This window comes from Heliangelus exortis, chromosome 14 (genome assembly GCF_036169615.1).
Source record: "Heliangelus exortis chromosome 14, bHelExo1.hap1, whole genome shotgun sequence".
Classification (NCBI taxonomy): Eukaryota; Metazoa; Chordata; class Aves; order Apodiformes; family Trochilidae; genus Heliangelus; species Heliangelus exortis.
Genome location: NC_092435.1, coordinates 16,292,132 through 16,316,790, shown reverse-complemented (window position 1 = coordinate 16,316,790; position 24,659 = coordinate 16,292,132). Strand labels below are relative to the sequence as shown.

Below are 24,659 nucleotides of genomic sequence, written 5' to 3'. Positions count from 1 at the left end.
ACTAGGTACCCTCTTTGGCCTGGAAGAAAATAGGCAACTTAGCTGAATAGTAGGTAAACTATTTAAACACTCTGTGTTGAGTAAACAGAAAAAACCCAAGCTTTTAGCTTCTTGAAATTTGTTCTATCTTTTTAACATTTTATCTCTCTCATTTTGGTGCCAAATACAATGCATGATAAATGTAAAATCAGACTGCAGTTACCAGATAACAATGTCTGAAGGTTGACAAAACTGTTTATTGACAAAACACGTCTGTGTTTTCAAAATATTCCCTAAATAAAATTTAAACAAAGATTCACCTTCAAAACCAAGTACAGAAACTGATTTTTAAACCCCAACTTCTTATTACTGGTTTGTCTGTTATCAGTTGGGGTAACTCATTTCCCAGTACAGCTCTTCAACTACTGATTAAGATCTGTCAGTGACATTTGTATGTCAGTAGCATTGTAACACACTGAGCTTTGACAAAAATGTATTGGCTTAAGCAGAAACACTTAAAAAAAGAAAAAAAAAACGGGAAAAAAACCCAACCAAACCAGGACTGAAACCAAAGCATCATTGCATCATTTTAAAAACTCTTCTACTACCAATGTTTACATGTTCTGCTTATGACCCTGTGCTGTCAAGTCCCTAAAACTGAATTATTTGATGACTCAAAATAAGCAAGAACTACATCAGCAGCAACATTTTGAAGCCAAAGTGAGGTCTGTAACGGATAGAAAAATGTTTTTAAAATTTACTCCAGCCACAGGTCAAAACATACAACTCAGTGAAACAAAGAAACCATATTCTAAACTAGGAAGGCTCAGAAGCAGAAACACTCCATCAGCAACTGTGCAAAGCTATGAAGCTGGTCCCATACATGCTATGAGGCCCAAACAAAACCCCAAAATCAGTTTCTGAAATACTGTAAAGAATTTGTCTATCTAGGAGACCTTTCAAAAAGAAATGGTGGCTGATAATTAAGTAATAATTCATGTTGTTTATTCACTCGTGAGGAAACAAAGCTTTTTCATTTTCTAACCAGGCTAATTTTGATAACTACAGTGATACTGGTAAAGTATGACATGTCTTAACTAACCATATCTTACACAGGTTCATTTTTATTGAACTTGAAACTGAAGCAATACAGAGAAGCCAGAATTGTGAAAATATCTAGGCAAAGACTTCAAATTAATACGTATAATTAAGTTTCTTTGATACCAGTTGAGCCTATGCACAGTGCTTGTAGAATCAGGGCCTTAACTACCACATTAGCCACTCCAGGTACCTTTGAGTGGATTAAAACTCAGTTTTACAAACAGCTGAAAATATCTAACGCTGTTTTTTTTTTTTTTTTTGGTGTTTTCTCTTTATTGAGAAAAGCTGCTTTGATTAAAAAAGCAAATTATGCAACAGTCACGACCAAGTCCAATCTCAAAATATTTTAGCACTGCGTATTGCACAGCTGCAAACCTTTTATTCACAGAACTAGATGAAAATTCACATTGAATCAGAAGTAGGTTTTTACCTGCCTGAATGAAATACTTTAAAAAGTCACAAACCTCACACTTCCAAATGGGAACATAAAATGGACAGTGCTGCTGTGCATTTATAACACACCCTACGCAAGGTGTGTTAGTTAACACTTCTAAATGCTCTCTTTGCATTTCTGGATTTTGGCCTCTGTTTTCTGGCCCCTTGTTCAGACTTGCAGGAAGCCCTTGAGGGAGTCTTTACAAGGCAGGCAGTCGTGGTTTTTACAACCTGCTTGCTCTTCCGTTGCGCCGGTTTGCGCCCACACCTAGGGTGTGTTATAATCTTTTTTAAGTCCTTAGGGATGGTATCATACCTATTCTCAGGATCGTCATCATCATCATCTTCCTCCTCCTCCATCGGAACAGTCCTTGATTTAGCCTCTCCCTCATCTCCTGGGGGGAAGAAAGGAAAACAAAAAACCAAAATGTGAATGCTTCATGGATGGAGCATCACCCATAAGCACCGCAGCACATCAACTGCTGTCCCCATCAAGAATTACCATAGAAAAATACTTTGGTGATACCACCACTTTTCAACCAGCAAACATAAAGCCAGTTATCTATCTTGACAGAGAAAACCACATTTTTATCAATAATTATTTAGTTTTCTTGCACTTTCACCCATACTCTGCTTGTTGCTACACACGATCTGCAATTTTCTGCTTATTACATCCTGTGAAATTCAGGGGCTTTTTTACACCAAATACTCCACTAAGGATTCAGAAATTAAGTTTCCTAAGAAGTTGTTAGTTCTGTTTCAGAAGCTCCACTACTGTATTTATGTAAATGGTAAGGGAGGCCCAAACAAATATATTATGAAATTATGAAAACTTTGGAGCTACACTGCTGCCATTAAATACTCAAGAACAAAAATTCTTGCCTATTTTTGCTTTTATGAGTATCAAATAAAACATATGCCCATTTTTTGTGTTGTGTGAAGATTCAGTTATGAAAACTATGTGTGCTGCCCTTCCTGCAAACATCAGAACCCAGCATGGGAGAGTGGATGAAGAAAGGATAGCACACCATGAGGACATCTGCCTTTCAACTCCTCTGCACTCTCCTGGCTGAAAGGAGGGGAATTCAGATTATTTCTAGCACATTCCCAGGCCTTCCCCCTTTTCCTTTCCTCTCGTTCTTATTACTCACATGTAAGTAATCCAGTCTGTTAGTAAAATTAAGCTTAGGAAAAGAGACCTCAAAATCCTGATGACTTGAGATCCCCTCTCTCATAATTTCTGCTGTGGGGAGTAGACTGCAAGAGGGCTGCAAGAGGCTTGCTCCAAGTTGTTTTAGCTGTTTGTCCTGGATTTACCACTAGCCAAATGTCTGACAGGACCATGTAAGAGGAGATCCAAGAAAGTCCATCACTCTTGGTCTTAGTTAAATACACATAACCTGGTCCTTTGCTCCATTTCAGGACTGGGACAAAGTGGGTTACAGCATTAAGTTGGCAGAAAAAAACAAGGAATGTTATGTTTAGTTTCAAATCTGAGTATTCTGTTTGCTTAAAGGTTGTGTTTGTTTGTTTTTAAGAAATGACAAACAACAACCACCTCATTTTGCTCCTTTTTGGGAAAACCAAAATACAACTATGTCCCTTCTGTTACTTTCATAAACACACTCCTATGTTACTTTATTTTTAGCTGCAGTTTTGCAAACTACTGTAAGATTCATGGTAATTAAAACAGCAAGTAGCTTTCTCTTTTTTCTAGTTGAAAATTCATTATTAAAAGCCCACATACTGTCAATGTGATGTGAGAGCTACCCTTCCTTTTACAATTCTTTAAAACCAAGTGTTCAAAATCAGCAGTTCTGAAATTCTAATTTCCTAAAAGCTACAAGACACTGATATAGTAGTTCTACCTTGGCAAGAAAAGGACTTCCTACTATTAAACCTGCTATGAAAACAGTAAGCCACGACAGCTTGCTGTTAGCTGATACCAGCTGCACCAAAGCTTCTTAGGCACAAAGATCACTTGATTTCTAAAACTGTCACAAGTCTTCAGTCATCTATAGTGCAACACCCATGAGATGACAAATCTGAGTTCACCCACTGCTTAAACCCAGATTCTGCTAAACAGTACCTGGCAACCAAAAAGAGGGATAGGCTTCTGAAAGCTCTGCTGCAAGGCAATACCTGCTGCAGTGACAGGCTGTAGCTTCTCAAGCCCCCCCATTCACAGCAACAGCCTTTTTCCACCCCCAGGTGTCAAGCTGCACAAACTGAAATGGGTGTTTCCAAACCAGAAGTGGAAAACCTAACTGGCTGGAAATGTTTAAAAGTATATTCATCTTCTGAAGAAGATTTTCACTTCTAGATTACTAAGTCATTCAAATCTCCTGAATTTCCTCTATTTGTGTAATAATACACGAACATCTTTTGCACACCTGACGACTGACAAAATCCTGTACCAGCAGACAGCACCAAGTTTTCAGTCACTGGCATAATTTTCTGCTCATCGCTGCTTCCATCACCCATTGAATTCTGTTCATCATTTTCTTCTTTATCAGATGAGGAAGATGAAGTGACAACCACCTTCTTTTTTGACACTTTCTTTTTTAAGTTACTCTTTTTATTTTCCTTCATTGACCCTCTTTTTACCTTTTTCTTACTGTCCTCATAAGACTCCTCATCAGAGGAGAACAGTGAGTCATTCTGTTCTTTCTTGGACACTTTTTTCTTGTGACTTAGTTTTTTCTTTTCTTTAGGTTCAGTTTGTTTTTTACTCCGCACAGCATCTTCAGAAGAACTCTCCTCTTTCAGAGGAGATTTCTCAGCATCAGAGGATAAATCAAGTTGTATTTTTTTAGTCACTCTCTCTCTTAAATTCCTCCTTGTCTTTTCCTTAAATGCAGGTTCATTTTTAGTTTTGTCATTTTCAGAAGAATTGCAGCTTCCTTTCTCCGGAGATGACTTCTCAACATCAGAAGAGGAATCATCTTCTTTCTTGTAACTTTTCTTTTTCAGTTTTTCAGATTTCTTTGCTTTGGATCCCGATCCTTTCTTATTCTTCAATCTCTCCTTTGAAGAGTCAGAACTGTGCTCTTTCTTTGCAGATTTGTCAGTACTCTCTGAGGAAGAATCTTCCTCTGCCTTTTTCTTTTTCAAATCCTTGCTCTTCTTAGCTTCAGTTAGCTTTCCACCTTTAGGACAACTCTCCTCTTTCTCCAGTGAAGACTTCTCAACATCAGAGGAGTCATCACGCTTCACCTTCACATTTTTTTCTTTTAAGTCCCTGTTTGCCCTTTCCTTGGCAGATGACCCTTTACCAGTTTTTTTCTCCTTAGAAGAATCATTAACCTCTTTCTCTGGGGAAGACTTTTCGGCCTCATCATCTTCAGCAGATTTTGCTCTCTGTTTCTTCAAATTTACCTTTCTCTTACTAACTTTTTTCCTCTGCTCTTCTTCAGAGGAATCATAACTATCATCTTTTCGCGTGTATTTTTTCTTCGCTTTTTTTGCAGACTCGATTTTACTCAGAATTTTTATTTCTTTTTCTAGCTCAGAATCATAGTTTGAAGAATCCGAATAGTTTTGTCGTTTCTTTTTAGCAGCAGCTGAGTTTTTTGCCGATTTACCTCTTTTAGCATCTAGGTCTGAACCAGAACTGGAACTTTTCCTTTTTCGTTTTCCATTTTCATCCTTTACTGGTTGGTTCTTTAGCAAATCTGAGGCCTTCTGATCATTTGTTGGTGCTTCACTATTGCTATCAACATCTGAAGAACTGTGGCTCATCATAGCTACTTCCTTAAGAACAGTTGGCATCTCGTCAGAATCTGAGCTATGTTCTGATACGTATGGCTTTTTGGATTTAGAAAGTTTATTAGGGCTAGGACCATCAGCAGTACTGTCAGAAGAATTTCTTTTGTCATTTTTCCCCCGGGGCTGTTTGGATGATTTTCTCTTCCTTTTTTCATTGGATGTGTCATTGCTGTCTTCTTCTGAATTTGATGTGAAAGGACTGATGTCGGTTTGGCGCCTCAGAGGTGTAGTCTTCACACGTGGGGACCTCCTGAGATCAGATTCCTCTGAAAATGAGACAGTTTCATTCTCCGTGGAAGGTTCACTGCTAGCACTATGATTTTGTTTTGCAGAATCACAGGTTTCTGCTTTTGGTACTACATCAACATCCTTACTTTCCTTTTCTAGACTGTCGTCCTGATCTTCGGCTTTAGCTGTAGACTCTGAAAGGGAAACAGGAGTCAATTTTACAACCAATTCTTTTGTTCCTTTAGCTGATGATTTTAACTTAGAACCACCTTTGGTATCTTTCACAGGCGCGTTCGATTTCGTATTTGAATTTGGATTCTCATGATCTGTTCCTGCATTTCCACTGTCTTGCTCATCTGATGCTACCTGAACCTCCATAGCAGATTCTAGAGTTTCAAAAATATCTTCAGGAACAGATGAGGGAATGGACACTATATCCATGTCTAAAGCCTCTGTACTATTAGGTTCATACTGAGGTTCTTCATTTCTACCAGACCTTTTCTCTTCCCCAGAAGCACGCTTGTTATCTCTTTGTTCCACTGCTGGAACACTTTGATCCATGGGCTCACTGTCAGGTCGTTCTGATGGAACTTTCTTCTCTGCCTTTGTGGTGCCATCCTCTTTTAATGCCACGTGTTCCTTCCCTTCATCTTTTTTCACCTCGTTTTTTTCTGACCTACCATCAGTTTTTTTCTCTTTGGTATTTTTATCTTTGATTTTAACATTCAAAGCTTCAAACTCCAAGTTCAGACCTTCTTCTAGTGCCAGATGAGCTTTTTTCATGTCATTCAACACAGATTTAAAAGCTTTTAGCTGATACAGTTGCACGGTTGGGCTTATTTCTACATTTTCTGCAGCCTTTTTCAAAAAGCTTACGAAACGAGAATTCAGGTTTGCTGTAGTTTCAACCAGCTTTTTTGTTTTCTTAAGCAAGTCTTTGGGCACCATTAGTGCTTTATAAGAATACGTTATTGAACCTGAATACGAATCATCTAGTTTTTTTTCTTCACCATTACAATTTGAATTATTTCTCTTTGGAGAAAATTTGACTGTGTGGTCATATATTTTACTTTTTTCACTTTCGACTCTCATCTTCTTTTTGTTTTGTTGCAGTAACTGTTCTAAATTTTCAAAGACACTGTCACATGCAGTGACTAAGTCCAACAAAGGCTCTGGATGGCAAATGTAACAGTGCCACTCATTGTTTTCATCCAGTATTGTCGACAGCTCCTTTCGACCCAGGTTGCGCAAAATGCACTTTTTACAGAAGGCGTTATGGCAAAAGTCACAGCAGATCAAATTTCCACCTTCAGCACACCACCTGCAATGAGACACAAGAAATGGAAGAGCCTTATCAACAAGGTGATAAATTTCACAAGTTTACATATTCTACACTATTTCTTAAAGAATATGCATTTTGAAAGATTCAGGTTAAGAACAGATAACTGAAACCATTACGGCAAAGGCACTCGACTGAGAACTGCAGTCAGAAAATTAATGTATTAGATTAACAGTTCACAAAGCTGAAAAGCTCAGAAACATCCTAACATAATTTCAGCAGTGATTTTAGGTAAGATTTAAATAAATAAAGATTAAATTTTTTAATTTTTTTAAATTATTTTTTTCCGCATTACTACTTCTGATAGTTTCTGAAGTTTTTTCTTTTGTTTCACAGCAAAACCTAGCAGCTTAAGTCTTTCTAGCCTTAACTAGTAAGGACTAGTTATAATTAACTGGTATTTTATTACTGCAGGTACATATGAAAAAAACTATGTCTCAACTGCATAGTCTTTGTTGTAGACCTGGAAAGTGGCTGATGGATTGCAAAATTTTGACAGGATTAAGCATTTACATGTTTGATACTTCAGTGTTTGGAAAGTGGAAGATGCACCTGGCAAAGTTAAGTTTCTGTGTCTCCTAAGGTTTAAAACATCAGCTTCTATGCCCACCTTCAAAGTATATGCAAAGTAGCATGCTATTTAGTTAAAAATCTGGTATCTTGCAGGTGTTTGCTATTGAATTTGTTTATAAAATGTTTATTACTTTTAATTACTAGAATAAAAATCTAATATTTACCAAAAACTCTGGTGCTGAGCATTTCTTTGTGAGAAACAACTGTTTGTTAAGTTGCTATGTACTGGTCTGTGTCTGTGAACTTCATTATAGCAGGAAAACAAAAGCTAGAAGTGCTGTGGGTATTATTTCAGATTTTGTACACTTACCTACACTGCTCATCCATTCCATCTGAGTCACGACTGATGTCATCACTCATGTAATACTTATAGCAAGTCTGGAAAGAAAAAAGTCAGGCATGATTTCAGCATCTTTTAGAAGCAAGCCATAAAAACAGCAGCTGCAAGGTCTTCAGTATTCTCACCCTTTAACTTTTGTATTCCTCTAATAAACATCTCCCATAGATACAGGTTGTAAACCATGACTTCTTATTTAGATGGCTCAAGGTTTCTTTGGAAATTAAATAGGTTTTTGTTTGATGGCTGTGTATTGGCATATTTTAGAATGTGTCTCTTCAAATCTTTGAGTTTTTTCCATCTATTTCCTAGGAAAGTCAACACCATGTCTTCCCTGCCACAATCAATCCTACATGAATTAAAATTTTCAGCTGTGTTATCCTTATGTTAGCAACCAATCCCATAAGGCTTTTAATAAAAAAGTCTTCAGTTTTATTTTCTGATGGTAATATCCAAGGCTTCAAATGTCCAGGTGTAACCTAAGCATTTTTATTGAAAAATTAATAACAGTAAGAAAAAAATATATACAGAACTCAGCTAGTTGAAGCAGTGGCTTCAGTTACTGAATGCTTTAAAACAGATTTTGAAGGTGTGAGGTTTATTTTTTCCTAGTAAAGAAGTTCTCCCAGACTTGAATAGGGATTCATACAAGTTATTAGCTAAATTCTGTCCTTTTAATCCAGTGAATCAGTAAATTCACATTCCAAAAGAGGCTTCAGCACATGCATTTAAAATTATGATTTATAGACCTGTTCAACTAAACTAATAAACAACAAACAGTAAAAGCTGGTGTTTAGACACTTGAGGGAATATTTATAGTCAAAGAAAAACAGATTATCAAGGATGTGACTTTTGACCTAAGCAGGAGAAAAATAAGGAAGAACCAGGCACAGAAAGTAACAGAAGACATGGAGATAAAGATTGGGGATTTCCTTTTCTCTCTCACATTGACACTCGGGCCGTGTTCAGTTAAGAAAACATACAGAAAATTTATGAAAAAACAGAATCACAGAGGCTGACATAAAAATAGTCCAGGAACTGCACATAAGTGAAACAGAGCTGGCTTTAAAGATACTTTTCTTATTATTAGCCTGATGTTTCACAATAAATCCTTTTCCAGGGGAAATCCAGATCCAGAATTGAATTTACTCTTATAATACATTCTGAGTAGGCAGAATTTTCAGATATTATTTAACGTAAAGAAAAAAAAAGAAAAAAACCCAAAAAACAATACTAAATTTAATAGCTTTAAAACTGTAAAAACAAATTACAAAGAAACCACAGTGAGTTTAATGGGGGTCTAAGAATACAGGAATACAAATCTGTAAGCTGTATCTGCCTTTTTGTTTTCTGCTTTTTGTTTCCTAAATTGGAACAGTAGTAACTGAAAAGTTTATTGGCTAAGAAATAAGAACTACTCCCACAAAAATCCCACCCAAATTACTAACATGACATTTCAAAACAAAAACAAGCAGAGCAAACTGTTCAGCACATACCTTACAAATAAGAACTTTCAGTGTAGGATGTCTATAGATTGAATCCTTTTGAAAATGGTTCACTTGTTGCCCACAAGCTGTACAGCTTACAATTCCATGTAGTCCTTCCTCTATAGAGAGGATTATAAACCACATATTAATTATTTTCACTTTTTGTTTTCAAGACATCTGTATACACCTTATTTCATTTTCTTACAATCCTTTGGTCTGTTACATTTTCCATATACCCTTATTAAGTTACCACCCAGAATTAGAGACATCTTTCTGTAACTACTTGCCATTTAAAGACTTTTCCTGGAATTTCTATACTTCACTCAGAGTCAAGGTACACATTTTTTTCCTTTGAGAGACTTAATTTGGATTAAAAGGTCACCTCATGAGAACACATCTAAGTAAGAGTCACCACCAAACTCTTTAAAAGCAGCCCCGTGTATTTTGTACACTCTCATTTAATCTTTGTTCATAAAGTACCATTTTAATTCATATTTGTATTATGGTGTTTCTTTCACAAACATCTTTGGTTTTGCAAAGAAAAAAAAAAAAGCAGTAAACCATTTACAAACGATGCATGAAATCTCTGAAACAGTGCCTGAAAAAAAATGTTGTTTTTTATTCTTGTTTCCTTCTTGATGGTGGGGGTTTTCTTTGTGAAATGACAATTTTGCTATAATATGTATTATGTTGTCACCATCTTGCTGATGAGCTCCCCCAGCCTGTGTACCACTCTGCTGCTGCATCCACAGTCAGACAAGAAAGCATTTCTTTCATGTCAATCCCTCAACTCCCTTTGAAAGGTGGTGAACTTGGGGTTGGGAGGTCTCCAACATGCCAGGCTGTTAAACTGACAAACTAATACAATGAGACACTTTTGTTTTCAATAGCAGGGATGTTTTCAAGAAAAAGGAATATCATTTGTGAAAGCTCATACACTCAGTTCATGCACTTTCAAAAGTGAGAGAGCAGAAGTGATAGATTTCAAAAGCAGACAGAGGTTTGATAAAGGAGCATTTAACTGTGACTTGCCTCTCTGCTGCCATATTTCATCAGCAGTTTAAGGAAATTAACTCAAATAGTTAAACTGATGGTTACAGTCTGAGGACAGATTATATATCTATTTTACTACTAATTATTTAAATAATTACTACCACAGAATTAGAACCAAGCACCAGCACCATGATGTTAGGGAACTGCATGAACATTCTCAGGACACAAGTTTGCTATTGAAGCACAATCTCAAATAGCTTCCAGGCCAGGAAGAACAACTAAAACACCCTCAAAACTCCATGAAAATTCCATGGGAAGTGTCCCTGCCCATGCAGAGGGTTTGCAACTCGCTCATCTTCAAGATCCCTTCCAACCCAAACCATTCTGTGATTCTGTGACAAGAGGAGGTCTGAAATTTTGAAGCCAAGATTTGTTTTCAACATCAAGGCATGACTGCCTGGACTGCAGAGTCCATGGGCTTGCAAATCAAGTTTTACCACCTCAAAAGCAGCTCAAACACCTGTTTCAAATGCTGCTGGTAAGCCTTGAATGAACACATCCATCATATCAGACTGCTTGGAAAAGAACTCCACATTCCACTATATCAAGCAGCACAGAAGCCTACCCAGGCTTTGACAGACATCAGAGTCCTTGAATGGGTTGTAAGAATCACAGAAGGTAACAGGCAACTGAGGGAGAATAAGAACAACTCTCAAGTCCCATGTCACTTCCCCCTTCTCCATATCTTTCAGATGAAGCACTACTGCCTCCTTCCTAAAATCTGCAATTTGACACCAATAAGAATGAAAAGAGGGCAATTTGTAAGCCACGTTATTACTACAAATTATGACAATCCAAAGAAATTAAGCTAATTCATTACTACTTAGAATGCACTTCCTTAAAAAACATTCCTAACTAATAGTTTATTAGCAAAATTACAATTGTAGCCATTCTGGAGAAAGAGAACTTGAAAGTAAGGACTGACACAATGCCTCTTATAGTTTTGGATAAAAGCTAGAAAGGCCAGAGTTCTGTTCCTACTACTATTTCTGATATAAACAGGACATATAACTCCTAACAAAAACGTGAAGATGCACTCCACAAAGAACGAGACAGATTGGCTTTTTTTATTTTATTATTTATTTACTTGCACTGTACACAGAGTTTAGGATGTCAAATATTTGGGACTACAAGCTTACCTGCTTGAACCAGCAATGCTTAGTTTTGTGTGTGCACAGAGGAGGCACAGCCTGCTAGCAGTGGCTTAGTAAGTGCCACTTTGATGGAAGCAGGCTTGCTGCATGCAGCTGCAGAATAAGTGGATTTGCACAACCTCTTCTGTGCATGTCACAAACAAAAATAGTTGTGATACATTTCTTATCCTGCTGCTTTTGAGGTAGAGTGCAGTTAACTCCTCACCTGGCCTGGAAATGGGGACAGGAGCAGGCAGCACCTAGTCTATTTCCCTGAAAGTTTTACAGGAGCTTAACACATGTACCAGATAGCTTTAAAATCTAGTAAAAGGTTATCAGTAGTGACACAGATACAGCACATTCTCTAGGGATGGAGAAAAAAAGCTGGAAGGGCAGGTTACATGAATTGTCCCTGGCATGCAAACACAGGCCACAAAGCTCAAGCAGAACTGTCCTATCTTTTTCACACTATATCCCTTAAAATTTATGTTGGATCTCTCACAAAATTGTTATAAACTCAAATGAAAAAAACATTCCTATGCACTGAACAAGATATCTTGCATGAATAGAACAGACCTTTCAAATATAATGCAGAGAAAATGTCAATGCCCAAAGTGAGATTAAAACCCATGCATGAGCCCATAATATGTAAGAACAAACATTATTTCCACAGTCACATTTCACTCCTCTTCAACCACAGATGGACAAATAGCACTTCTTAAATTATAATAACACTTTAAATGGGAGCAAGTCTCTCAAATGGTTCAAAGGGAAGAATGATCACTGTGTACAAAAGTTGTCTGAGTATCCTGGGTAATGCTCTAGGTGTGTGCACTAAGACATTGCTGGTGGTAGTAATGAAAGTATCCGTGTTCTTACTGGCTACTTCATACATAACCTTCCCTTCTTCTTAACTTTTTTGGAAAAAAAATAAAGAAGAAATTAATTTATCACCGTTAGCTACCTAACTTCCCCTCAGTTGCAGCAGCAGCTTTTCACAATCTTTAGAAGGGCTCACTGGTGGGGAATTTCCCACAATTTAAAAACAAAACCAAGAAAATCTTTGAAGAGGTCTTAGGCTTGGTGTTGGCTCCATGATTGACAATATGCCTGTACATCTGCCTGCTTGAATGCAGTTGCTTTCTTGGTCAATGTTCCCCATCAATGGTGTTCCAGTAGCATTCCTTATGACAGGAATGCCTGTAACACCTGATGGCAACCAAGCAACTTGCTGAATACAAAGCAAAAAGGGTTCAAATGGAGTAGCTAATGATGCATCCTATACCTATGGAAAAGAAATTTAATGGGAACTAATCTTAGCTTTCACTGCTGCATTGCAGGGGCAGCAATGGAGGCTAATTTCAGCCAGCTAGAATCCTTAATGAACAAAAAGCCAGAAGAGTGGAGGTATTTTTAGGATAATTTATCAGAAATAGGAACAATTTTTAGATGTACCAAATGTGGTCAATAAGCAACAATTTAAACCCGTTTTAATAAATGTTTTAAACTGTATTTACCTCCACGCTTTTTGGGAGCTTCAGGTTTCATTTTAACGGTATTTCTGCTTCTAAATTCAGGCCCTTTAAAATCATCTTTGTCTTCATTCAGCACTGGCTCAGGCTGTACAACCACTGTACCTAGAATAATTTTATTTAGAGATTGGAAACCATTACACATCCAAATGAAGTGGAAAAGTGCTGTTTAAATAAAAGCCGACACAGTATCTTAAAAAAAAAAAAAAAAAAAAAAAAAAGGGCAATCTGTTGACTAAACTCAATCAAGTCTTGAATGCACAGATGTTCACAGAAAAAAAAAAAAAGAAAAAACAAACAAAAAAAAATCACCACACACTTCAAATTATGTCTGGTTTGCACTTGGAGGACAAAAGCCAAAGACTGAACAGACTTCTCTGCCCTGATGTGGTAGATGCAGAACAGGACTGTCAGACTGCTGGGGGGGTGTAGGACAGGAATTTGCAGTGCAGAGCTACAAACAAGGGTCTCTGGTTAGGTCACTTGAATCTATCAAAAGCCTTAGAGTAACTACTCTTTTCTCTCTCTTTTCCTCCAGTCTCCCTCATCTTCGTGTAATTCAGTATGAAATAAATGAAAAAGCAACTAAACAAACCTGTTTTGTCTTTAACAAAAGTTAAAAATTCACTTTTTTATTTCAGTGGAGGAGAGTACTAAAATTCTGTGAAGGAAAAAACATCTTTCCTACTTCAGAGCTTGCTTTTAATAGACACTGGAAATAATCTAACATTCTCAAAAAGTAATATTAAAGTGGCTGATATAAATACTGCTACTCATGCAGTAAACAGTAGCAGTCCCACTATTTTTCCTGTAACTTCCATAGCAAAGAAATGGAAGAGATTAATAAAACTCACACTATGGTTAAGAGCACTGGAATGCAGGGTTATAGCATTAACTATTGAAAAGGGTGCTTAAAAATAGATCCAATAATGAAATTTCCCCCAGATTTAGTTTTGCCTGCATGGATCTAATTGTTAATCCCCTCAAAGACAGAAGAGTAAAGGAGGACTTGCAAGTGACAGAGTTTGAGACTTCTACAGAAGAACAGAAATTATTTCCCCTGTTTCAGACTGGTTTTATACAGTCATCAGTAAACATTAAGCCACCAGCACATCCTGGTGTACCCACAGGCTAAAGGATGGTGGCTTCAAAACAGAATGTGCTTGGTTTCCTCTTTTAAATGTCTGTGAGTGTCTAAGCATATATGTTTGTATATAAAAGCCAACAGGACCTAAGACAGGCAATTTACTAACACATGTGCATTCTAGTTAATTATTTATGCTGCATCACAATCTTGGCTCATTTGCTGAATTCAGGAACAAAGAAAGACATAGCTACCTTTAGGCAAGCTTTTCATATCAACATCATTTTCTGAGTTTTCATTTGAAACATCTTCATTTAGGGTTTCATCTAAGTTTTGTTCATCATCTGACCCAACATATTTTGTTACAACTGTAGGTTTCCTGCATAAACAGAAAAAAAACAAACATACCATGAGAAATAATACACACTGCAATACAGGTAAGCCTGGAGCTCTGCAAGCAAAACAGAATTCTAACTGGATAAACTGAAGTTTGGTTTAAATTCATTGAAGATATTATGAAGTGGGATGCTCTGTCTTCTTAAAATAAATAACTTGCAGGGTATTTTTCTTGTTAGGAACAGGAATTCTCCCTTCTATATACTAAAAAATATAGCAATAACAGATTTTTGTTTCACAGGCTTGCTGTATTTTTTTTTTTTCCATAAAATCAAGGTTTTGTGTGCTTTAAAGAAGGTCTGATGTGTTTTAAGAAGCCTGATGAAACAACAGTGAATGCCTGCTCAGAAACCTTATACATCATTCCAACTTCAACAGGCAGTGCAAAGAGAACACAGCTATTAGCAAATGGCAGAAAGCAGCTTGGCAGAAAAGATGCTTGCAAGGAAATAAAGCAAATGCAGAAAGAAATGAAAAAGCTGACTGGTGAATAAACACACCACTTGCCAGAATTTCATACAAACATAATTTAGAACTGAATCCATTAAGATAAATTCATTTATTATGTCGGCGCAGGGATTAAAAATATAAAATGAAGACCAGTGTTAAGCATAATTTTTGGGAGTCTGAAGCAAATACTTCTGTCAGTACCACAGCCAGTAGGATAAATGTGTGAGTGAAAACACCTTTACTGATGGACAGGAAGCAAAAACCCAAAACTTTAAAAATTACAGAAATGCAGAGTTCAGCAGGACACTGGATTTAGAAGATGAGGGAGAAATTGAAGCCAAATATAAAGCCACACCTGTAAATATGGAATCACAACAAACAAAAATGGGACAATGAAGAATACTATTGAATTCCAGCAGACAGGATAAAATAAATTTTGATAAGGAGTGAAAAGAGAGCTACAACACTATCAGAGAGCAGTAAGAAGGCAGCTGTGCATTTAGAAGAGCTCACCTAACTACAGAATATACTAGGAATTGAAAAAGTCTACTGTTCCTTAGGTGGCAAATAACATTAAAAAACAAAAAAAAGATTAAGCAGAGATAGAGAAATCACCAGTTCTGCACAGGTCAACTTAATAGCACATTTTGATTTTACAGCCTCCTAATAATAAGGTATATAAAGATATAAGACTTTTTTTTTTTAATGACCCAATTTACATTTTTGGAAGCATCCTGCATGTAGAAACAGCAAGGGTAAAGGAACAATTGTAGAAACACCTCTGCCCTGAACATATCAGATAATCTTGTTGTCTTTTTTGATTAAAAAAAAAAAAAATCAAGCTTTAGCCTTTGACCCTGAAAGATGGTTTGAATTTTAAGTGTGTTATGGGGCATTTGTTTTACCAGCACTATCTTAATGGATTTATTTTGCTGTATACTAGTACCTGGCATAGTGCAGGGACTACTCTATAGTTTTATGTGCCAAAATGTACTTTATGTATTTTTATTTTTCAAACCAACCTTTTTGAACATGATGATCCTAAGGATTTGGTTCTTTCTGAAGAACTACTGCCCTAAAAACAAGAAAAAAAAAGTAACACATTTTAGACCAAGTGACCTGACAACAAAAACATTCTTCAATTAACTAGAATACATCTCAGAAGCCAGCAGGGTGAAGGGTTCTTGCTGGCTGACACGTGGCAGCTCCCACAAGTACACGTGCAAAAATTGCCAGCAGAATGCAGACACTTGGGATCTGGCTCACTGCCAGGAAGGGCTGGATGCCTTTACCTGCAAACTGGTTTTCCAGAGGTTTGTGCATGTTGATCATAACTAGGTTTGGGCATTACCAAGCAAATACCTCAATTTACTGCAGAAAAGGCAAACTGAGGCAGGACACTGGCACTTTCTCTATGTGTTAATATACTGTCAGTCAGTGTGTTTCCAACAGGACAGCAGCCTTCAGTAAGAAACAGCACATGAAAATTATTTTTGAGGTATGTAATACACTATAAAGAAGAAATTTTCTCACGTTTAATAAAGATTCTGTATTTACATCTTTTTTATTTTGAAAAAGAAAGCATATTTAACTCAGTACCTACAGTTACCTGAGTAACAGGGTACAACTAAGTATGAGGTAGAGACCAATTCTTTTAAAGCAAAACTAAGAGCCTGTTTACACATAAGCTAGATAACAAGATAAGGATAAACAATATTAACCAAATTTATTTAAGAAGAAAAAGTGACTTTGCAATTATCTGAATCTGAACCCATTAACAGCATTGTGCATTTCTTAACAAAAGTGCAATTGCATATCTCACTTTAGTAAAACTTAACTGTGTTAGAGACCTTTTCCCCAGGAATTCTTGTGCATTAAAGACATTAATGTTGTCCAAGTAAATTTGTGTATTTCAATAATTTACAAGTCAGTGGGGTGGGAGTGTAGGAACAAGATTACTTTGAATATGCCTAAGTCAAAGTGAATATAATTCAAATTGTACAGTTCATTTTAAATTTATTTTTAAACATTTTACACCTAATGTTTCTCTTCAGTATATATGATGACATGAACTGAGTGGTTCTGGCAATAATAAGTATTTATTGTAAAAGTAACCAAAAAAAAAAAAAAAAGCTGAGATCCCATACTAGCCATGCAACTAAAATTCAAAGAATTTTTATTCCTACCTCTTCTCTACTGTTCTCCATTGAAGATGGACTACTCTTAGGTTCTCTGCTTTTACCTATGGAGAGAAATTGAAGAAATCCTCTGAATTCAAGAAATTCTTCACATTGTTCCTCACATTGTGCATCACAGAGCTGTTTGTTTCACCAGCACGACTCAAGACTATTGTGTGACTTCCAGAGACAAACTGTACCACAACAAAACACAGTCCACTGCATGGGATAAATGCTACAGAAATCATCTTGAAATGACATCCAGCTCAACCACTGCCAGGCTGAAAGGCAGCCTGCCCACTGCTGGTGAAGATATCCTGAAGAAATGGAAGGGCAATTGCAGATGCAGAAACTATATAGGCAATACCTTTTTTTTTTTTTAAATCTAAATCCCTCTAAGTATTTTCTCTTAACACATTTTGACACTAAAAACTGGGATCATGGAATCACAGACAAAAAACCCATTTGATACAGGGGATTAGAGCAAGTTTCCAGTTCTTGATCTTGGGAACTGACAAATATAGAACCTAAAGGCAACCTATTAGTGTCTGTTCCACAAGTTATCCACCAGTCTGGGTAATGGAAAATTTCAAGTTCAGTGTTCAATGATACTTGAATGAAATTGATCAAAAGTCTTCATAACATCAGCATTTTAGTAGATAAACTACTGAGAAACACTCAAGTAAGAGTGGCAGTATAATTACAGGATATGATGACTACTGGTGACCTTAATGTACAATTGCTACCACTGCAACTGACTGTATCTTTACACTTCAGTTTTGGGAAAAAAACAAAAAAGCTTCTTCCACACTTAAAACAAATTGCATCAATAAATAGCAATATAAAATGTAATGCTGGGTATTTGACCTAGGCTGAACTGTTTGGGTAAATTTTCAGCCAAAATTATCCAGCCATTTTCCCTCATGAAGCTAAAATAGGGGGAAATGAAAAATGGAAACAAAGGTTTTGGCCATTTTAAGTAGATGAAATTTCCTCTTTGGAATTTTACAGATGTTCTCTCATTCTGAGGAAAGAACCTAAACCTTGGACAGAGGGGTGACCTTTATTCTAGAGACTGAACACTGCCACCTTTCTACTCTTGACCAACTCTGCCTAAGCAATAACTCTATTAAAAATACCAGTCTGTAGATGGTTGGAAGAGATTTCTTTTGTTCTGGTGGCAACAATTTCTGTCAGTCCTGCATTCAGCCTGCACACCTGCTGTTCCCAAAAGCAACTGACCATGCTCCATTGCCAGTTTCTACACGTGACTGGGCTGGCCATGCACCATTCCCAGAGAAGAATGGAACATGCTGCATCCCCTCAGCTTCTAGTGCTGACCCAACTGCACAGGCTCCATCCACTTCAGGGCTTTGAAAGCACAGGATTTCCCCTGGGACTGCTGCTTCAGGGTAGGGGCTGGTCACTTGAACCAAGAGCAGAAGTCAGTCCCTCCTACACTCCCAGTGATCCTCCTGCTGGCACTCGTGCAATGTAGAGGAGGGAGGCATCCAATTTGAATGCAGAGAGGATAAAGAACCATTAGTAAGGCTATAAAGACAAAGACTCAAAACCTAAGAAAAGACAGAATGAAAGTTACCAGTGCAATTTCTCTTTGCTTATTACTCCCAGCATACAACCATTAGGGTACAGTTCAGCTCCACAAGCTGGAAGTGCTCAGTGAGCAACTGCTTCATATTTTAATGGACCTGTGTGTTTGGCAGGGATGTGTTCCAACTCTCTTGAGCAACCATTCATCATCTTCAGCAGCAGCTCCCTCCTCACATCCCTCTACCTAGTAGTCTACACACCCTGAACACAATGAGATCCTTTACTATATAAACCTGATTTGTCACTGACTATGTCTATCACTTGTAAACTGAATGAGAATGTGGACTTAAAAAAAAAAAAAAGCACAGTTGCTAAAAAAAAAAAACTATTATAGAAATATAACAGAATAGCAGCATAACAAAGTTGTAAAGGGAAGTAAATTTGCATGGTTAGTTCTGGCTTTTCCTAATATTTAAGTGTTTCGTTCTTGACTTTTCAGCTTCAGTGTAGTCTTTTTTAAGAAATAAAACCTGAAAGAAAAAAAACCTGAGATCTCAAAACCAACACTGGAACTTGCCTGCTATTAATTAGTAGGTGCACCCTTGTTTCAAAACAAACCTGTGTTTTAAGGCAAGGAGTCAATTTCTACTCTGTAACCACACAGGATTAAGGGAAAAGATTTCTTTTTCCCAGTATCCTCCTCAGCAAAATTTCACTTTGAGATGCATCTACATCACAGTTGATTATTCTGCTGAAGTATCACAAGAATAATTTTTTTCCTGTGTTAACAGTTCAGTTTGATGCTGACACAAGGAGCTTGGCACCACATGGAAGCAGACTCCCTCTCAAGAGAAAACATTAAATGATAACAACTGCACGCCAGAAAACCCACACAAGCTGATTGCTTAGGACAACAGGAGTTTGAAAATAAACTCAGTAATGCAGCCAACACACTCTCATTCTCCTGTACTGTATCACTTCAGCACAACTATTAGCTCATTAAACTGTAGAGGCTGAAAGATTTTCCAGTCCAAGTAGGAAACACATTTCACTGAATAAAATTTGTTTTCAAATTATAATAGGTACTTTTATGAAATAATTCATCTTTTTATGACTGTAATCAAAACAAAGCATTTAAAATTTGTTACCTATTTCTGACTTGTAAATAGAAACTTCTAATATCAAATCTGACCTAGTGTAGGACTAGGTAAGGTTTTTCAAAAGTATTATTTTGTTTTCAAATGTTTACAGCACACAGGTAGAATCCTTGTCCAAGTAATTATGAAAGCATAAACTGCAGAATTTCCTCTGCAACTACCAACACTGCAAAAGCTTTACTTCAGCAGAAAAAACAAGATCCAGCACTTACACATTCTGGAAAACTGAACAAGGAAACCCTAGCACAGCAAATTTGTGCATGTTTGCCACCTCATGTTTCACATAAGGTTCATTACCAGCAGGATCAGCTTTTCTTCACATTTAGAAAAGACTCAGAACTGAAAGAAAAAAATCTCAAAAGGCCTACTGTGTAATTTATTAAGCTATCACCACACAAATCACATTAGGAATTTGCATTATTGCCCCACTGAAGCTAAATAACAGCACAAAGTTATTTGCCTTTAGAAATATAACTACATTGAAAACAGAACTATAAAAATGTCTTTTTACCTATGGTTTTGCTTTTAGATAATGGAGGAGAGTTTGTGTCCTCAGATTCTTCTGATGAGTGAGCCAAGAAGTCATGAAGTTTCTGCACCAATGTATTCAACTTACTTTCACTGTTAAAATACAAGTAAAACTTGAAGTTACATATACATCTCAATCTAATTGAGCTGAGATGAAAAGAAATTACGTTTATTCTCAATTAATACACACCTACAAAAGAAACTCAGTTACTGTTTAAACAGTTGTTTCTGCAAAAGAATATCAAAAGTAAAAAAACCATACAATTTTTATAAACCTTGAGCAAACAGTAGGGGCAGCTTATTGACAAAAAAGCACTAAAGACTCCATTAACAGTAATAATAAAAAGCCTATTTTTAAATAGTCTTTACTGTTTAAAATTACTTACAAAAGTCAAGGAATTCTGAGTGGCAATGCTACTGTGACAAGAAGGTGGCAAAAAATTAAAGTTCTATTTTAACATAAGATGAACTGGTAAAATAATAAATCTTGGGTTTATTACCAATCACTTGGGAATATAAAAGCCCAAAAGTAACAGCAGAATTTCACCTACAATCTTAGACACAAACAGGTCCACTGAGTATGACAGATCTATATGCTTATGCAAAGTTTACATTAAGTCAGTCATGGACAGACACACTGTGTATGCTTTCTTAATTTTGTCAAAACACAACCATGGAGGCTCAGCCCAGTTCTCACTCTGTTTGTAAGAGTATTGACAATTCATTTATAGAAAATAATACCCTGGGAATTTTCACAAGACAGTTTTAGACTCCAGGAACACACAGGTGTTGTGTGTATACTCATTACAGTAAAAAGGACAACACCTTCACCCTATAATTTTGCTCCCTCTCATTTTGCATTGTTTATTTCAGATTTCCTCCTCCCAAAGCTTCTCCAGTTTCCACACTAAGTGCCTTATTCTAGTGGCAAGCACACTGGCAGAAGCCAAGGGCCACCCTGTCGGATCCCCCTGTATCAAAAGTTACCACCCTCAGCTGTTTGTCACTGCTTCCAGGGACACTATCAGTCCTCTAAAATCTGCCAGCTGATATGGCTGAGTCATCAGACCTTATCTGCTACCAGACATGGGTTTCAAAGTGTTCAACTACACCATCCCTTCATAATTAACCCAGAAAGAGGCTACAGGCATCCATCTTTTTTAATTTCTATCTCTCTGTTACTTTCTTCTGGTAGCTTGTTCGTTTCACAGGTTGGAAGCTCAATCCATTTACCTTTACCATCTCCACTATTTCTCTGAACACTTTAATTTATTAACTTCTAACTTTCAATTTTACTACTGCTAAAAAAATAATAATAATAAAAAATAAGTTTTAAAAATCACCTGTTTCATAAGAACACACATTTGAGCAGTGACTGAAAGGGTCTCCTCACATTAGTGCAAATGACTTCTTAAACCAGTGAAAATAACCACATATAAAACAGCCATTAAAAAAAAAAGTATCTAATTTCCTTAACTCTTCTGAAGTACTCAGAACACAACAGTACTTTGTAATGGAAAGATTTTTTGCATGGGTAAAGGACACACTTCTTTTGAGACAAGCCTACCATCAACCACCTGAGCAACTTGGAAAGAGAGTGTAGCACAAAGCCTGTTTTCCTCTCAAGTGTACCTTAAATTTTTTCTCTCGTTCTGTTTGAAAGGCTTTCCCTCTAATTACTGGACTCAGATGCTGCTCCACAATTGCCAGTCCTTAAACCTGGGCTCCCTTTCTTGTCATGGATGGAGGGCATACTAGGAAAACATTACAAAAGATGCTAATGGTACACTTCAATTTCAATAGGCTACGTGCTCTACCTTAGCAGGGAGATTTAATGACCATTTATTCACATTATATTAGAAAAGTTGAAGATTTGTTCAGAATTATTTGATAGCAAAAGCACATAGAGATTTTATATCCGTTCCAGGTGGTCTGAAGAACTAATGCATGTTTAGAAAGGCCACAGAAAAGTACATTTTTAGAACTGTAACCAAAAGAAGACCCACATGTGGAATTCTGCTTTAGTTTAGAAATAAGCTTGTCTTGGTAACAACATTTTAGAAAACAAAATGGGAGCTATAGATGAGTTATAATATTATTGTTCTCAATACAAAGCACATTCAGAATACTGTGCATGTGTCCTTGTGACTAAGACATGGAATGTAATCTACTCCCATTTATTAACTCTTACCCTAACCAAAAACTATAATCTGCAGAGCAGTATGTTCATGCTGACAAGCATCCCTCCCACAACCCCCCCAAAAATATAAAAAAAGAATCTATGAACTACTACTAAAAAGTCTTCTCAACTTGCTTTTCCTCTTGATTAGTCAGCATTTTTTACTATAAGCCTGTAATGAGGAATACCAGGTCAAATATATTAAAGGTGTTACACTTAATATACTTCACCACAAAGAAAATTTAATTTAGGGCAAGGCTTTTCCTGCTTTTGTACAAAACTCATTTTATGTCATGCACATATAGCTGAGAATATATTGTCTGTAATGTTCTTAAAGCTTCTACTACAAACTCCTTATTCTTTGTAATATATTAATACGCATCCACTATTAAATCACACAAAATAATTCACATCCACTATGTAGATCATAACCTATAAACTGTGTTTTTTAAAAAACAGAGGAGCCTAAAATTTTAGAACAATCTCAGAAGCACTAAATGAAACAAGCAAACCACCTCTACCATACAGCAACACTCCCTACACCATTTCCTAGTGTTTTCAGGCTTGCATGTTCTAGGCAAATGGCTTCACCATCAGTCTAGAGCTATTTCAACACTGTTTAGCCTAATTAAAGCAGGAATGAAAAGAAAGGTGTCCTACTATTATTGGTTTGGCCATGAACCTGATTTGTGACCTTGGGAAAGTATCTTGTAAGAATACCATTTCTTAACTAAATTCAGAGCAAGTGCTGTCATCTTTACCAGTAAATGCCTGGCCCTTACTAGAATTTTTTTAAAGTATGTATTAGGCAAACCTCATATGAAGGTTACATGATGCTACAAATCAACAGAACATGTAAGGGGAAAATGAGGGAACAGGGGGTATCCTAATTTAGGCACAACATAGTTAAACCATAGATGATGATGTTGTCTGTTGTCTGCTTGTACAATCTTCCCTGTATTGGGTTTGTGTGGCAAGATTCTGGTAGCAGGCAGGGTGGGGGGAAGGTGTTTTAAGATTTGGCTTTCTTTTCTCCTTACCCTACTCAGATTTGATTGGTAGTGAATTAAATTAATTCCCAAGGTGAACTCTGTTTTGCCCATGATGGTAATTTCTGAGTGATCTCCCTGCCAGTAAAGCAGGAGTGCTTTCCAGCTCCTCATCCATCTCAACGTTGACAAATGTGCTTTTACAAAACCTTCCTGTATTCAGTACTCACCTTCAACATTTGTCTAATTTTTTCTGTTTAAACCTTTAAAATAGTTCGAGAGCACAAGTTATTCAAATTCATCTTTACAGTTGCTTCTTGTTAAGCCCCAACCATTTTTCACTTCTGAAGTTGAAATGAAATACTGCAGAACAACCAGTATTAAGAAGAAATTAAACAATCCTTAGGGAAAAAAAAATTCAGTACTTCAGACTAAGTGTAGGCTGGTTCTGCAGACTGAACAAGCACAAGCAGTTGAAGCACATCAAGAATTCTGGAGCACATCTTTCAGCTTAGCTCCACACTTCAGGCCCCCCCAACACTATCAACAAACCTGAAAGCAAGGCCAATCTGGAGACTTTTTTCAAGAATGCCCTTCTTAATTCAGATGCTAATATGGATGCACCCGAAGTTCTTAAGGATAGAACACATTTTTCCATAACATTTCTATGTCTAATGTCTTACAAACATAATCATCTTCAAAAATAACTGTTTCATCAGAAATAAAGTTCAAATTGATGTAACAGCCAAAAGCATCCTCCTCCCCCCCCAGTTGTGTAATTTCCTTTCATACTGTCTTAAGCCTTGATATAATCAGGCCAGCATTCTATCACCTGCAAATCTTCCTAAAAGTTTTTCCTGGTGAGGAGGAAAAGTGTTAGACTTAACCCAATTCAAAGACTTTTTGGTTAAAAAGGCAAAGCCTACATAGTCATTTCACACAAAACATGTCAATACTGTGAACACACAGGAATGAAGTAACTTAAGACTGCTGTAAAGAGTGAAAGTTGACAGAAACCTACAATAGAATTTATTTTCTTATCCCTAATCAGAAGAGGAGTGAACACCTTTTGCAAAGGTGGAGAAAAAGCACGTTTGTATCCCAGTGGTTGTTTTTTAACTCAACAATGTTTTTCCAAGAGCAAAACAGCATGGTATTTTGTAGCCTAAATCAGATTAATATT

The 24,659-nt window shown here is 36.7% G+C and overlaps 1 protein-coding gene across 15 annotated transcripts in view; it reads right to left on the bottom strand.

Annotated features, from left to right (window-relative positions):
* The window catches only part of ATRX (ATRX chromatin remodeler), a 72,170-nt gene that overhangs the window by 41,942 nt on the left and 5,569 nt on the right, over positions 1–24,659 (bottom strand). For 3 of the 15 annotated variants that reach the window (XM_071757615.1, XM_071757617.1, XM_071757628.1), the window contains exons 2-10: positions 20,292–20,401; positions 17,082–17,137; positions 15,918–15,970; positions 14,304–14,428; positions 12,951–13,070; positions 9,257–9,366; positions 7,734–7,801; positions 3,909–6,832; positions 1,832–1,910 (exon numbers count right to left, since the gene is read on the bottom strand). In XM_071757615.1, the coding sequence (XP_071613716.1) occupies positions 1,832–1,910; positions 3,909–6,832; positions 7,734–7,801; positions 9,257–9,366; positions 12,951–13,070; positions 14,304–14,428; positions 15,918–15,970; positions 17,082–17,137; positions 20,292–20,401 (3,645 nt within the window). Of the gene's footprint in view, positions 1–1,831; positions 1,911–3,908; positions 6,833–7,733; positions 7,802–9,256; positions 9,367–12,950; positions 13,071–14,303; positions 14,429–15,917; positions 15,971–17,081; positions 17,138–18,290; positions 18,340–19,992; positions 20,120–20,291; positions 20,402–20,498; positions 20,537–21,133; positions 21,279–23,706; positions 23,803–24,659 lie in introns of those variants that run through there. The other 12 variants (XM_071757621.1, XM_071757629.1, XM_071757622.1 and 9 more) reach the window with 11 other exon arrangements.